The sequence below is a fragment of the Pipistrellus kuhlii genome, unplaced genomic scaffold (assembly GCF_014108245.1).
Source record: "Pipistrellus kuhlii isolate mPipKuh1 unplaced genomic scaffold, mPipKuh1.p scaffold_m20_p_11, whole genome shotgun sequence".
In the NCBI taxonomy this organism is placed as follows: domain Eukaryota; kingdom Metazoa; phylum Chordata; class Mammalia; order Chiroptera; family Vespertilionidae; genus Pipistrellus; species Pipistrellus kuhlii.
In genome coordinates, this window is record NW_023425416.1 from 7,091,922 (window position 1) to 7,107,984 (window position 16,063).

The 16,063-nt window shown below is 42.5% G+C and overlaps 1 protein-coding gene across 3 annotated transcripts in view; it reads right to left on the reverse strand.

The window, feature by feature from the left end:
- Window positions 1–446: 446 nt before the first annotated feature.
- SYNPR (synaptoporin) overlaps window positions 447–16,063 on the reverse strand; it is a 263,369-nt gene continuing 247,752 nt past the window's right edge. For all 3 annotated transcript variants that reach the window (XM_036430648.2, XM_036430650.2, XM_036430649.2), the window contains 2 exons: window positions 7,497–7,688; window positions 447–2,113 (listed from right to left, as the gene is read on the reverse strand). In XM_036430648.2, coding sequence (XP_036286541.1) covers window positions 1,856–2,113; window positions 7,497–7,688 — 450 coding nt within the window. In that variant the 3' untranslated portion in view covers window positions 447–1,855. The remainder of the gene's footprint in view (window positions 2,114–7,496; window positions 7,689–16,063) is intronic.

A 16,063-nucleotide genomic window follows, 5' to 3' on the forward strand; every position in this document is an offset into this window, starting at 1 on the left:
ACTTTCCATGTCCATCCTGCCATCCGAGAGCTTAGCAAGGCTGCTCTCTGCCTGGTCCTTGTGAATCTCTGCATCTTCATGCCTGAAGCTCCCTGATGTCTCCCTAACTAGCTCAGGCCCCTCTGATGAACGTTCTCAGGGAATCCTCGCCTCTCTTTGTTGCACATAGCATAGTCGGAGAATGATGGTTTTAATGTCTGTCTCTTTGAATAGAGTGGAAGTTTCTCAAAGTAGGGTACATTTCTGCTTCTGCTTACTCTCCTAACCCCAGAGTCTTGCATAGCGGTGGGTATATGGAAGGTTCCAGAATAGTGGATTGAATACTCCTGTGCTCATGGAACAAAGAGAGGTAAGAGATTGGAAACACTGTGCATTTACCCTTTGTTCTTCCATTGTTAAAGCTAAGCCAGATTTTACTGTTGAGATTCTCCATTATCCAGCCAGCATTGTATGCAATAACTTTATTAAGGTCACATAGATATCACAATACAGATTTATCCAACATGATCCAGGAATTGGTTACAGATATCATCTAACATTGTTTTGTGTTTACATGTTTCCAATATCACAGATCACACAATGAGTTTATACATTGATACCAACTTTTGTTTAGAAATACAGCTTTCCCTCACTGTTGGGCCCCCATGTTTCAATTGAGATAAAACAAAGAAGTAAAGATTGGCATTTTCTTGATAATGTATTCATTCTGGGGGATCTTTCATGAGAACCCTCTTTGAGATATAGAGTGGCTTTTGGAAGTAATTTCTAATTTATGGGTAGCGTTCAAATTAGAATTAGTAAATTGAGTTGAGGCTTGAGAATTTTTAGTAGTTGAGTTGATTAACATATTAACTTTATAAATAAATAGGTTTTAAAAGTTTAGTTGGTAGTTTAGGTCTACAGAATATCTTCTTTAATATGTTAACACAATAGCTTCTTGACTATGGTGTCTAATATCTATATCTCTACTATTCTAAGAAAACAGCACTTTATAAACACAAAAAGTTCGTGGGCCTTTTGTTCTTCACCAATAGGATAATATCCACAAAAAACCATAGAAAGTTACAAGAATGTAAACATTTAGCTAAGTAAATAGAATAAATATTGGGCAATCACCATATAATATATCTACGAAGAGGGATAAAAGAACCCAGAACTTTAGTTACAATGCATTCAGAATTGCAGAAGCCTGAGAGACGAATTTACAAGTATACAAAGTATGAATATTTTTTTAAACATCCATTTAACAAATTCATGGTGCAAACTGGAAAATTTTCATAAATACCATTGAAATGTTCATTTTGTGAGAAAAATGCCTATTCATGCACTAAATCATGTGAGTGTTGATTTATCAAGTAAAAAAACAACAACAGAGTAACTGTCTGAAACAGATACTTGAGACTTAATCCTATAGGGCCTAGACCACAAAATAATAATACATGCACATTGTGATACATGGAATTGTCTTATAGAAATCATTAAAATAACTTGCACAGCAAAATGCTTAGGAAAACTCGGTGCTATTTAATTTACTTTATGCATATTGCATACTAGAGACTTTAAACTACAACATTTCTACTATCTCAACACATACATACAAAACAACCATTTATCTGTATATATAAGAAGGTACAATATCCAATTAGCCATCTTTGATGGATGACATGTCTCCTCCTGCCATCTTGTCTCTGAGTACCGTTTAGCATGACATAGCCTTTCTGCCTTAACGAGGATTACAGATCTCTGATTTACATTCAACACTCTCTGCACTAATAAGTGATTGAAATGCTTAAAAAACTCTCCTGCCACAGGAAGATGGTGAGGCTATCTCCAGAGAAATGCAAATACTACCCTGTTAAATTGGATTGGTAAAGGAGGCGGGGCCACCAGACTGCTGGCCAAACTCATCAGAGGCTGGCCCCAGACTCTCCTGCTGGCTGTACCCGCCTCCGGACCCATAGCTGTCTTGGTGGTACCTGCCTTGGTTATAGCTGCTCGAGTGCTTCTCCATCGGGTCCGGAAGATACCTCTGTCCTGAGGAATGCCAGCCGGTCTCCTTGAAAACAAACCAGATGTTTCCAGCCCAGAGGATGAAGTTCAAGAATCCAAAGACCTAAAGGAGAACAAAAGAAAATCTATAATAATAAAAGGGTAATATACAACTGTCAGGATGAAGCCAGGACTACAAGGGAAGCCTAGGTCCTGGGTGCCATAGGGAGACCAATGCCAACAGGTGGGCAAAGAAAGGCCTGCTCTTGCATGAATTTCATGTATCAGGCCTCTAGTGAATTAATAATAAGATGCACAGAACACCCCCCCCAAAAAACAAACAAACAAACAAAAAAAAACCAACAAAACACCCCCCCCAAAAAAAACAAAACAAAAACAAAACCCCTAAATTTCACAATATGAAAGATCACTTTTCCCTTCTATGTTGAGGCCACCTGACTGTTGTTGAGTGCTTACTACATGTTAGGCACTGTATAACAAGTTTATGTGTATCAATCAGCTAGTCTAAGTGGGAGGTGCCCTTATTATACCCATATTAACGATGTAAAAACTGAGGTTAAGCAAGGCTAAGAATCTTGTTCAAGGTCACATAACTTGGTAAGTGTGAGATCTCAGATTTATAGCACTGTTCTGCCTGACTCAATAGACTGAGTCTTTCCCTTCCATCTCCCCAAATGGGCATTCCTGTAAGGAACACGGGAATATTTTCATTTTAATGATGGTCCATTAATTTAACCTTCCTTTTGTGGCTAGAGGGACTCCTTTCCCGTGTGTTGTAATAATGTATAGGAAATGAGTCCATTTAAGAAGTATGGAAGAGACAGCGGTACGGGGTATGCAGAGAGCATGTGTGTGGTCGAGAGCCGAGAGATGCCTCTGTCATTCAGAAGGGAGCACTGAAACAGGAGTAGGAACGAAAGGCAGGTTCCAGAGGCAGGGATGTTTCCTCAAACACTGGGTGTAAGGCTTTGCTGTGCAAATTCCTCTTTTTCTCCAGATGTGTCCTCCGGGCCGTGACCAGGTGTTAAGGGTTGGACGGGAGCAGAAGTGCTTACAGCTGCCTGGGGCCCAGACCGCACTGTGGTTCTGCAGCCTTTCCCAAGGCAGACTGGCTGCCCTGGGCATTAACCACAGGCAGTCAGTTTAATGGCCCCTTTGGAGCCCGCTAGCAACAATAGTAGCATACAAAACTGTGACATTAAAGTGCATTTAGTAACCACTCCAGCCAAAATACACTTGAGCGGTAATCCTGGAGGAGGGTGTTGCAAGTTGTGCTGGGTCCATATTACTCCCTTGGTTGCTGAATGGATGGTTCAGAATGCACTTGGGCTGCCAGTGGGGAGCTAGTACAGTCAAGATGAGTGGTCTCAGGGGCTTGGAGCCGGACCTATAATACTTACCAAAGTATTTCCATCTTTTAGCGGCAGGTAAATCAGGCAGACCAACTGATTACCAGCCTTGCAGGCACCCGCAGGCTTTGGAATCAGAGGGGCCTGGGCTCTCTGACCTCAGACTAGGCAGTGAGCCTCCAAAGCTCATCATATGAAATGCAAACAATTATTCCTTCCTTGTGGGGAGGTTATGCAAAGAGCAGCTAGACAGAGTCCGCACATTAGTAAATGCTGACCGATTGCTAAGCTATCCTCGGGACCACTCCCGAAATATTTCCATGCATCGTTTTCAGTTGACTCTTCTGTGGCAGCATAAACAGACACGGAGCTTTGACAGCAAGGGCCCACACTGAGTTTCTAGGCCCCTAATTGGCCTAATTGAAGACTGGTTTGTCCAGACTTCCTTCTCTCTCTTCCTCGGTTTATCTCTCCTATCCCATCCTCTTCCTTTCCTTTGACATTGACTGACATTTATTTAATATTACTTCATGCTGTGCTCCTTGCTGAAGGAGATACAAAATATAAATAAGGCACTTATATTAGTGTAATAGCTGCATCATCAAAATGAATTGGGTAATCACTGACATGACTCTAATTTAATTTACATATAGGATTTTTTAACTATGTGTACACTGGGGCATTTTCTATCAAAAGGGAAATTTTAGTTAAATTGCACTTCTGTATTTATATATCAACATTATAGATGAGTAGAAAAAATTACCAAGAAATCTTTTCAGATATGGAGGGATGGCTCTGCAGGGGCTGCACCTTTAACTGTTTTCTAGTTCTTAGTCTCTATCTTTCTCCTGATGCTATGTGGTCGCTAAAACAGGAATGCTCAAGAAGAACCTGGAAATCGGGGAAATGCACCTTAAATTAAGAATGTAATCAATGTGCCCATATCTAAGGAACAGCGATGTCTTATTCTATTTCTATCACAGACATAGCAAGCCTTGAGCCTGGCTATTTTATAGACACACAGGCCCTTGAATATTTTCTTGCAACTGAAACTGGAGTGAGGATTTTGATCCAAGCTCAGATGTGCGGACAAGAGACAGACACCAGGTACCATGAGAGAGAAGGGACGATGAAATATGGATGAAATGAAATGTGTCAAGATCGCTTACAGTGAGGCAGGCTGACACAGAGTGGAAATTGTGGACAGAAAGGCAGTGAACCTGGCAAGAAAAGGTGAGAGAGTAAAAAACACTCTTTTCTTTCCCTTGCGAGGCTCTAACGCTATTCGGGATTTAAGGAAATAAATGCACTTTTTGTAGCAGCTTTCCTTGGAAACTTACTGAACCACATGCTGGGCACGATGCTAAGTACTTAGATATTATTGCATCAAATCCTTTCAACCGTCTTGTGAGGTCTCACTTATAATAACCCATTTTATGGATAATGGAAAACTATAGATTTTTGTAGACTATGTAACTAAGTTGAGGAAGCTTGCTAAATGTGCCTAAGAGCAGTCAGTTATTAAGCAGTGGAGCCAGAATTCAAATGCCTGCAGATTCACTGCAAAACCCAGCCCTTCGCCACCACGTCAGTGGCGACAGCATTAGGAGAACTTGGCTCTAGGCTGGCATTGCTGTGACTGCCTGAGAAACTTAGGCCAAGCCCTTCGCCTCAGCTCCCTGCACCTGAAATAGCTGGATGGTTCGCCTACCAGTCATCGTTATGGAGACATTATAGATGCCGAAGTGCTCTGAAGAAAGTAAATGTTACCCAGCTACAGAATATAGTTATTGTGGATGAAGGTGAGTTTAATGAAATTCTACCAGAAATCTGGGATTAGGCCTGAGTGGTTTTTTCTCAGTCCCAGACATTTCTGTAAAAAGAAATCTAAACACAGAAATTGTACAGTGGCAATCTTCTCTTGTGTGAGCAGAAAAAAAGAGAAACAATCCCATCTGATCACAGGGAATCTTGTGGCAGCCATGCAGACAGCATCAGAGATGGGGGAGGGAGGATGGGAACTGTCCCATTTCCTGCCAGCTTTCCAGGGTCCTGGCCCTGGCTTCTGCCTTTGGAAGAGACATTTTTGGTATTTTTTTAAAAAATTATTTTCATTTTGGGGGGTAAAGCTAGCTCAATATGATTTGGAGCCGAATAAGATTGCAAAAGGAAAACATGGCTGTGTTTTCCAGACTAACACTGTCCTTCTGCTTTTGGGAATAGAAATCTGATTGCCATTGAGGAGCTCTTTCCCGGGACTCTGCATTCTGAGCAGAGCTCTGCACCTTGCCATCAACAGCAACCTGATGGGACCCTTCTTCCATCTCTGACACCGGGAGCCTTCATCCTGTCCTGGACCCTGCTTTGTTGAAAGCCTCTTTCTTCCGGTTGCATCGGTTTTCTGCGCTATTAATTTCCTGAGGAAGTAAGTCACAGACAGTTTCTGTTCCTTGCAACCCTAACATTCTAATGCATACAGATGTTGGTGCTAGAAGTGAAGGTGCAAAGAACAGACTGTAGGGCATGGTTCCCAACTTTTCTAATGCCGAGACCCTTTAATACAGCTCCTCATGTTGTGGTGACCCTCAGCCATAAAGTTATTTTTGTTGCTACTTCATAACTGTAAGTTTGCTACTATTATGGATCGTAATGTCAATATCTTTGTTTTATGATGGTCTTAGGCTCTATAGCAGCGGTTCTCAACCTGTGAACCGCTAGCAGGGTCGTCTAAGACCATCGGAAAACAGATATTCACATTACGATTCACAACAGCAGCAAAATTACAGTTATGAAGTAGCAATGAAAATAATTTTATGATTGGGGGTCACCACAACATGAGGAGCTGTATTAAAGGGCTCGCGGCATTAGAAAGGTTGAGAACCACTGCTATAGGGAGATGAGGATTATTTTGCAGTAACCATTGTGAATGGAGTTTTCTGTCACTAGGAACTGGAAGGCCTTAACTGATATGAATCTGTAACTCTAACAGGATCTATAACTATAACAGAGCCCGCTGAGCTCTTATTAAGAACTTCGTAATTGGCAGCATTGAAGTCTATGGGTTCCGACAATAGTAACTTTAGGATTCCTGATCAGAACACATACCCAGGTATCGAATTGGATCCAGGGAAGAGGGCATGTGGGAGGCAGCCAATAAAAAAATTTATCAATAAAAACATTTAAAAATGACTGTGAGACACTAATACATAGTCTGCTCCCACATTCAGTATTTTACCCAGGCAAGATTCACAGCCAAACCATCAGGAGCTGAGGAGCAACCCTCTTCCCTTCTTATAAACCTTCTCAGATAAAATTTCAGAGAGCTGCAGGAGCATAAATTAACCTTGAAGCAGAGAATTATTTTCGGGGGCTGCTAAAAAATGTTGTTTCTTCAGCAAGCACTGCTGAGTCCTTTATTTTTCGATAACTACTATTTTTGTTGTTGCCATTATAGCTTCTGTCCTTCTCAGACATACTTTCTTTCTTTACAACAACACAAGCTCTTAGAGGAAGAATCCAATTGAGCAACCTGCTGTCTGTCAGGCTTTCTGTCTTCCTGAAAGATTTATCCACTTGATAATAATATTTGACTTTGTTTAATTCACATAGCTCAGCTTTTCTGAAGTTATCAAGCAAATAAACTGGGAGCACAGAAAAGATAAAAAGTGACCATAACATTTGTGAGTGCTTTCTGTTGCCTACAAAGTCTGGGTATTTTTCTTTAGACAATCAATTGAATGTATTCTAGCTCTTTGTGGCTTGAACAATGTTTTTCTTCACAGGTAACCTTTACGCTATCAAATATTCGTTTGTAACTTCTGGCAGGCTTCAGCCTTAAATGTTCAGATTTTATATCTGCTTCAGGCTTAGATTTTTGACTTGACTGTCATCCAAGCAACAGCTGCCAATTCCTGCTGAGCTCTTATTACGAACTTTGTAATTGGCAGCATTGAAGTCCATGGGTTCTGACAATAGTAACTTCAGGACCAAAGGGTCAGCTCACACAAGGGAGTGAAATATCACCTGTCAGATTGGCCTCGTTTTGGAGGCAGACATTTCCAAGATAACTTCTGAGATGTTTTATTCGCTTGACAGGCAAACAAAGAATTGGGAGGTAAAGCACAGGTGGAAACATACCACAGACGTGTTTAAGCTGGACATCACGGGGCTGTGGACGGCCATGCACTTGTTGGATGGCTGTTTGCAAGCTGACATCAGTAACAACACTTCTTTGGGATCTGTTGCGACCTTGACATCAGACAGTCCTTTTGCCCACGCTGATGAACCCACCAACCATAAGAACGAAAAGACTACAGTGACGATGAAGTCCTATAAAAATAAACAGAAAGATAACACGGTGAAAGAAATGCGATTTTTAGAAACAAATCATTTAAGTTTATATAACAGTTTGGTTTGTCTTTTGGAAAATTCCAAGATCCCATAGCAATGAAACAAAGAAAAAGTTGGAAAACAACAACGAAGTTTTGTGATATTACACTTACATTTCTATAAAATCCTATATAATAAAAGGGTAATATGACTCTAACGGTGGAGCAACCAGAACAATTGCTCAACCAGTCACTATGAGGTGCACTGACCACCTCTTGGTCCCTTTCCCCAGCTGGCAGGCTCCAATCACCCAATGGTGAACCAGGACCTGGGGGTGGGTGGCAGCAGCGGGCGGGGCTGGCTTTGGGCAGCCTGGAAAGATGGCCCTGTTCTCAGGCCAGGCCTAGGGACCATACCCTCTGATAAATTTCGTGCCCTGGGCCTCTAGTAAGTAATAATAGTAATATTTTTCTTAAATGCTTACTATATCCCCGAAATAATGTTAAGTACATATAACCCTCATCTAATTGCTCCCACAAGATCCCTGTATAAAGGTTGCAATCATGATCCCATTTGCACATGGCAAATTCCCACAGAAGGGCTGAACAGCTTGTCTGAGATCCACATGGACGATTAGTGATGGTGTGAGAACTCAAACTCTGGAGCCCATGTTCTTATCTACCATGCTATGGTGATTTCAAATATTTAAAGAGATTTGCTGATTGGTAAAGACTTCTGAATGGTAATATTCATTCATTCACTCTTTTAACAAACCTCTGCATTATCTACAGAATGCTTGGGACTGTGCTAAGTGGGGGACAATAATAGCTATAATGTTTTGAGTGCTTTTGAGAGATTTTATATGAAATTATCCATAAAGGTGTCATGCTAAACAACATTATAGTGCCATTTTTAAGATGAGGAAACTGAGGCCCAGGTACACCAGGTAACAGATGGAAAGTAGCAGAGCAGAGTGCAAATACAGGTCTGACTTAGAAAACCATCTGATCTGAGTTCAGAAGAAAGAAGCTTCTTTATTCACGTCAAGCAAAATTGCTATGATATAAGAGGATGAATACTTTTAAAGGAACATCTCCAAGCTTCCAATGATATTTTCCCTCGTGATTTAGAGGTGGCAGGGATGGGATTGATTGTCCAGGACTTAAACAGGGGTTAATTTCCAAAATATATAAAGAAGTTATACAACTCAATGAAAGGAAGACAATCCAATTAAAAATGGGCAAAGGCCCAGTTGGCTTGGCTCAGTAGTTGAGCGTTGATTTATGAACCAGGAGGTCATGGTTCGATTCCTGGTCAGGGCACATGTCCAGGTTGCAGGCTCCATTCCAATATGGGTTGTGCAAGAGGCACTCGATCAGTGATTCTCTCTCATCATTGATGTTTCTATCTCTCTTTCCCTTCCTCCCTGAAATCAATAAAAAATATTTTTTAAAAATGTGCAAAGGACCTAAATAGACACTTCTCCAAAGAGGACATACAGATGGCCAAGACACATATGAAAAAATGCTAAACATCACTAATCATCAGAAAAATGCAAATTTAGCTATCACCTCATACTTGCCAGAATGGCTACCACCACTAAATCAACAAACAATAAGTGCTGGAGGAAAGGGAGCTCTAGTGCACTGCTGGTGGGAATGCAGACTGGAGCAGCCACTGTGGAAAACAGTATGGAGTTTCTTCAAAGAATGAAAAATGGACCCACCTTTTGAAATAACAACCCCACTTCTGGGAATATATTTTAAGAATCCTGAAACACCAATTCAAAACAATCTGGAAACTCAGAGATGCTGTTGAACATCTCATCCATCTCTTTTTATTATTTATTTATTTGTTTATTTATTTATTTATTTATTTATTTTTAAAATATATTTTGTTGATTTTTTACAGAGAGGATGAGAGAGGGATAGAGAGCTAGAAACATCGATGAGAGAGAAACATCGATCAGCTGCCTCTTGTGCACTCCCCACTGAGGATGTGCCTGCAACCAAGACCGGAATTGAACCTGGATCTTTCAGTCCACATGCCAATGCTCTATCCACTGAGCCAAACTGGTTTTGGCCCATATCTTTTATTTTTATGTATCTGTTAGCTCTTCCAAAAAATTTGGGGGGCTACCATTGAAGCAACTAGATGAAAATGCTAAAATCTGAGCAACTACCCACCAGCTTTGTCTACCTGACATGAAACACCTGGGCCTTGGGAACGTATCCGCAGATGGAAGGCTGTGAGCAGATGGAAGGTCTGGAGGAAGTGTGGCACTCAGGGGGCATGGCAGGGGCTCAGAGTCAAAAGCAGCCTGGTCTGAACTTCACTTTCCACAGGTTCCCTGAGGTACAGTGTTCTCTCACATGTGAACAAAACTCCGCCACCACAGTCTTTTATGTACATAAAACTTGGGAGTCAGATGTATATGAGATTAAACCTCCTCCTCCCCGCAACACACACACACACTTTTTAAGGAAGAGATAGCACACAACTATCTTTTCCCTCCATACAATGGCCAAGAGTAAAGTCATGGATAATTAACATATCAGATAATCTAAAGTGATTTCTTAATTTGTCTAAATATTTTTAAGTTGCCCCCACCACTAACCTATGCTTTAAAAGGAGTGTGTATTAGAGGAAATTATTTCAAGGAGGTTACACGGAGAAATTTCGACTCAGAAAATGCCGGCAGACCTCCCTCCCGGGTGCCACCTTCTGAACCCTGCTCTATGCTCTCTTGCCATCACCTTCCCTGAAACTGGAAAAACTGCGCATCTCCTCCTCCAGAATTACATAACTTAGAGTGGGAGGAACTGCCGAGATAAACCAGGGCTGTCAATGACTCCTTTGAAAACATAATCCTGTTAACTCTCTGTTCTGCACCACCATTTACTTCCCAGACAGGGCAGGGAAGAATTGATTTCTGTGGCTGGAAATAATGCAAGAAAGCAAAATGGTCAGGGGTTTAACAGTCCTCTGGGCTCCCGTGTTTATATCTGTAACACGAACTAGGACTGCCTAACTCAAAGAATTGTTGTGAAAATTAAATTTAAGTAAACACGTTAAGCATGGAGACGGGAACATTCTAAATGCTGAGTTAATGAGTGAGATGTTGATGGTGATGAAGATGATGGATGGCTTGGCTGGATTTTTCGTGGTGAATAATGTTGGACCATAAATTCAGCTGCAATGACTTTTTTTTCAATCTGTATGCTGATGTTCTTTTGAAAATAGATTCATCTGCTGAGGTTAAATTCATATGGCCAAATTTTTGCTAATACAGTCTAAATTTTGAGCCAGTGGTTCTTTGTAGGTAGAGCTTCAATACACTTTGCAACAACCAGGCACATGCACGTGTGTGTGTGTGTGTGTGTGTGTGTCTGTGTGTGTGTGTGTGTGTGTGTGTGTGTGTGTGTGTGTCTGTGTGTGTGTGAATATTTCATCTGGCTGCAGTGCATGATTGGAAAGGAGCTGGGTGGCTGGGTTAAGACATGTAAGGCCATGAAGACGTTCTGCCTGGGAGAATCAGCCACTGCTCTGTCTCAGTCTGTTCCCAAGTTGGTCTCATTCATGAGTCTGTAGTGTTTCCTTGGGGATGGGACAGTCTGAAGTGCTTGTGTCCTTGTGCCTCGCCAAATAGTTGCCACATATACAAGTTCTCATACAGACCCTTGAATGGGAGGAGAAAGGATAGAGACTTCACAGTTGGCTGAGTCACTTAGAGGGAAAAGCATTTGGATTTTAAAAATTGGCTTGTTTCCTAAATTATCTCAAAGATATAAGAAACTCTAACACTGGCTGCCTATAAAAAAATGAATTGACTAAAAGATAGGGATAGAAAAGGGTGTTTATTTATTTTTTGGAGGGGTTGTTTTTATTATTTTTATTTTTTTTAATATATATTTTTATTGATTTCAGAGAGGAAGGGAGATAGATAGAAACATTAATGATGAGAGAAAATCATTGATTGGCTGCCTCCTGCACTCCCCCTACTGGGGGCAGTGGGAGGGGGATCGAGCCGGAAATCCAGGCATGTGCCCTTGGCTGGAATCGAACCTGGGACCCTTGAGTCTGCAGGCCAACAATCTATCCATTGAACCAAACTGGCTAGTGCTATTATTTTTCTTTATGCATACCTTTCCCCTTCTCCCTGTGTACCCCTTTAAATGACTGGATTTGAAAATAGCATAATTTTGGAATAGGCATATTTTACTGGATTTGACCTTTGGCAATAGTGAGAAATCTTCTGTTTAGGGGAATGATTATGATTATATTTCACACTTCCCTCCCACAAATTTTTTTTTTTTTTTTTTTTTTTTTTTTGCAAGTGAGCAAGAGGTGTTAGCTCAGTTAGGTTCATGAAAAGAGCTGCTATTTTTTAAGCATTCCTTATGCCTTTCTAGAATTGAAGACCCATTATCCTGTCATGGATCAACCCATCTGTCAGCCCGCAACAGATGGTTAGAATGAAGAACTTCTAAAATACCAAGGAGGAAACTGCTCTGCACTTTTCCATCCGCAGCTAAAATCCAGCTCGACTGCAGAAAAGTCCTTTGCATGCCCCACTCAGCAGAGGAAGTGCCAGTGAGGAGAATATTACATTTGAATCACAAATCAGCTGCCATTCCTCAAAAAGGTGGCTCTTGGACCCACAGCAGTTGGCTTTCCTCTATCAGTTGGAGGGAAAGAGTCCTGGTTTGAGTCTCAGTTATGCTGCTTCTTGGCTGCGTGGCCTTGGACAATTTCTTTGACCTTGTAGGCCTTTATTTCCTTGAAATAGTAGAGAAGTAGTGGCTTATATTAGATTAAAAAAAAAAAAAAAAAGAGGATGATCTGTCGACAATATCTTTCACAAGGCCCCTGATAAATGATGGACACCATTTTCACTGTCAGTTCTTCCTTTCGGTTCCTATCCCACTTCTTATGATGTTTACTCCACATCAAAGATTCTCATCTCTGGCGGCAAGGTTTGGGCTGGGGGCATGGCACAGAGGAAGGCACACGTGTGAAAGTGCCAGGTGGGCCTGGAGCCGGGGGAGTGCCTGTCCCTCTGCAGTGTGTGGGGTGCAGTGTCCCCCCATGACTGATGTGTTGTTTGATGTGTGCACAGGAGGATGGGTGGGCGGACCCATGAACTACAAGGTCATTGCCTTCTAGGCGGTGCATGTTCTTGTAAGCTGGTGGCGGGGGACTGCTGCTCAAACCCTCTTAGGGAGAGTGAGTGATCCTGTGTTTTCTTGGTTTTCATTTTCAGGCTGGATACAATATGCATTTGAGACTCTTGCCCTGCTAGGCATAAATGTTAGTTGCATTGTAACTTAGGTTTTCATGATTTCCTGGCTTTTGCCACTTCTATCCTACTTCCAACATCTCACTGTGGGAACGTAACAGGCACAGTTCTTGCCGCGGGAGTTTTGGGAGCTCGGTGTCCCGCTCCCCTGTGTGACCTGTTGTTACCAGTGCCCATGTCTGTGCTAAGAAGCAGTGGTAGGCTTTGAGAAGCAAGGCGTGTCCCAGAGCAAGGCGTGCCCTCTGTCTGCCTGGCCTCGTGTTGAGATGCAAATTCCCATCCAGTGGGGAGGGGGCCTGAGAGTCTGTGCTTCTGCAAAGCTCCCGAGTGACACCAGGGCTGCTGGTCCGGGACAAACTTAGAGAAGCAAGGTCCTAGCCTACGAGGAAACTCGCTGCACAAAACGTCCCTCCCCCTCCAAGCCATGGGCACCTCTGCTCCGTGCAGCCCCACCCCAGCGAGCTTTCCGCAGCACTGCAAACACTGACCTTCAGCCTTGTTATCATAGGTCGGTTCTGTTTTTAGATTAGTCTCTTGTTACTTTCTGTCTTCTAACATTTGTGGAGGAACGTCTATATAGCACACACTCTGCTAAGTTTTTTTTTCTTTTTAAATATATATTTTATTTATTTTTTACAAAGAGGAAGAGAGAATGATAGAGAGAAACATCTATGAGAGAGAAACATCAATCAGCTGCCTCCTGCACCCCTACTGGGGATGTGCCCGCAACCAAGGTACATGCCCTTGACTGGAATCGAACCTGGGACCCTTCCGTCCACAGGCTGACACTCTATCCACTGAGCCAAACCGGTTAGGGCTAAGTGTTATCTTCATTTAATTCTCAGTGAGAAGGTGGATGCTGTTACTACCATCAATGTACAGGGGAGGCTATAGAGGCACAGAGAGGTTAAGTGAGATACCCAAGATCACCAGGCAGTGAGTAGCCTAAGCAGGACACAAATGCAGTTTGGATCTGGAGCCTGGGCTGTCACTCATCCAGGGCTCGCTAAGATTACGCCTTCCTGGAATGATGTCCGATGTCTTCATGACTCCCGCAGCGCCCTTCCCAGTGTTAGACCGAACACACCTGAGCCGGTAAAGCTCGCATCCCTTGTACAAGCAAAGAAAACTCAGAGAAACAGTTTCTATCTTACTTTTCCCTTTTTTTGAAAAATATACTTATTGATTTCAGAGAGGAAGGGTGAGGGAGAGAGAGAGACAGAAACATCAAGGATGAAAGAGAATCAGCTGCCCCTTGCACGACCCCCACTTGGGTTCGAACCTACAACCTGGGCATGTGCCCTGACCTAGCATCGAAACATAACCTCCTGGTTCATAGATCAACGCTCACCCACTGAGCCACACTAGCCGGGCTGTTTTTATCTCTCCCTCTTACCCCCCACAAACTGGCTGCTTAATAAAAGCTGTGGAGTGGAGTGTCGGGGTTAGGACTAACAGCCTCAGACAGCGGTCCAACAACATGCGCTCCGCCGCACCGCACGTGAGGATCTGGCTGTGAGTGGTTCTGCTGCTCGGGCACCGTTTGACCATTTGACCCGAGCTATATTAAAGCCTGCTAATAATGAGATCTCATTGTGTGCCATATTGCGTTCTGTTGATGAAAGGGAGAATTTAGCTGATACAAAAGTGAAGGCTCTACGCACAATGTTCTTAATCACAATGAGGACCCGGATTCCACACAAATTTGCAGAAATTAGCTGAAGCTGCTATAACCTTGTACGTGTTGGCAGAGATGGCCTTAAGTGCTGCTTATGATATCGTATTATGTCTTTACTTTTTTTTTTTACTATCTCCAAAATGAAACCAATTAGGAAGTTTAATTAATTTTTTTTCTTTTTTTTTTTTAGAGCACAAAGCAGGCTGCACCTCATTCTGGAGGTCCACATGCACCCTCCTGGCTCCATATTGCAGGATCCAGCCCCATGCTATACAGGCGCCTGGGCAAACAGCATGGGCTCCGCTGGAAAACACCTGGGAAATAAACATGTCGCAAGGACTTTGATGATTTTGAGAGAACGCAGAATTATGGGACCTGTTAGGTAATGGTGTCTAGCTTAAGTTCAAAAGAGATGCACCCTTGCAATAATGATAATCTTTGAAAATGTGGTGTCTGAGGGTTGAATCATACACAAGTGAAGATGCTTTCTAAAACCCTTGTGTAATAAGTAAGTCATGAAGAGTCCAAATAACCTTTTAAAATATATGTATTTCTATTCATTTCAGAGAGGAAAGGAGAGGGAAAGAAACAAATGAATGAGAAAGAATCATGATCATAAATGGATGACAGAGTAAAAGAGAGAAAGAAACATAAATAGAGAGAGACTCATGTCTCCTGCATGCCCCACATTGGGGATCCAGCCCCAAACCCGGGCATGTAACAGGAATCAAACTGTGATCTCCTAGTTCATAGGTCAACACTTAACCCCTGAGCCATGCTGGCCTGGTTCCAAATAACCTTTGATAAACCAGTCAAGTCTCCCACAGTGAGTGGCATCTTGCTTTTGTGCACATACCAGTGTGGGCTTGTGTTTGGGGCAGGGATGCAGAGCGTGGATCTTGCCGGGACCGGTTTGGCTCAATGGATAGAGCGTCGGCTTGGGGACTGAAGGGTTCCGGGTTCGATTCTGGTCAAGGGCATGTACCTTGGTTGCGGGCATATCCCCAGTAGGGGGTGTGCAAGAGGCAGCTGATCGATGACTCTCTCTCATCGATGTTTCTGACTCTCTATCTCTCTCCCTTTCTCTCTGTATAAAAATCAATAAAATAAAAAAAAAAAAAAAAAAGAGCGTGGATCTTTGCACTGGAAATGCTTCAGTGCAGGGGCTGCTCTCACTGTGAGGACCACGGACGAGCTGAGGGGCCGATGCTTTCCAGTGGATGGCAGGCAGACCTGAGGGCTGGCGATGTTGGCTTCCCTTTTTCTCTATATCTGTCTTGTGTTTGTGGTGTTATTTTTTGCCTCCCCCCCACCTTTTTTTTTTTTTTTTTTTTAAATAAACACATATCGCTAAATGAGAATATGTCAAATGTGCACAGTGTTGTGTTGGTTTAGACC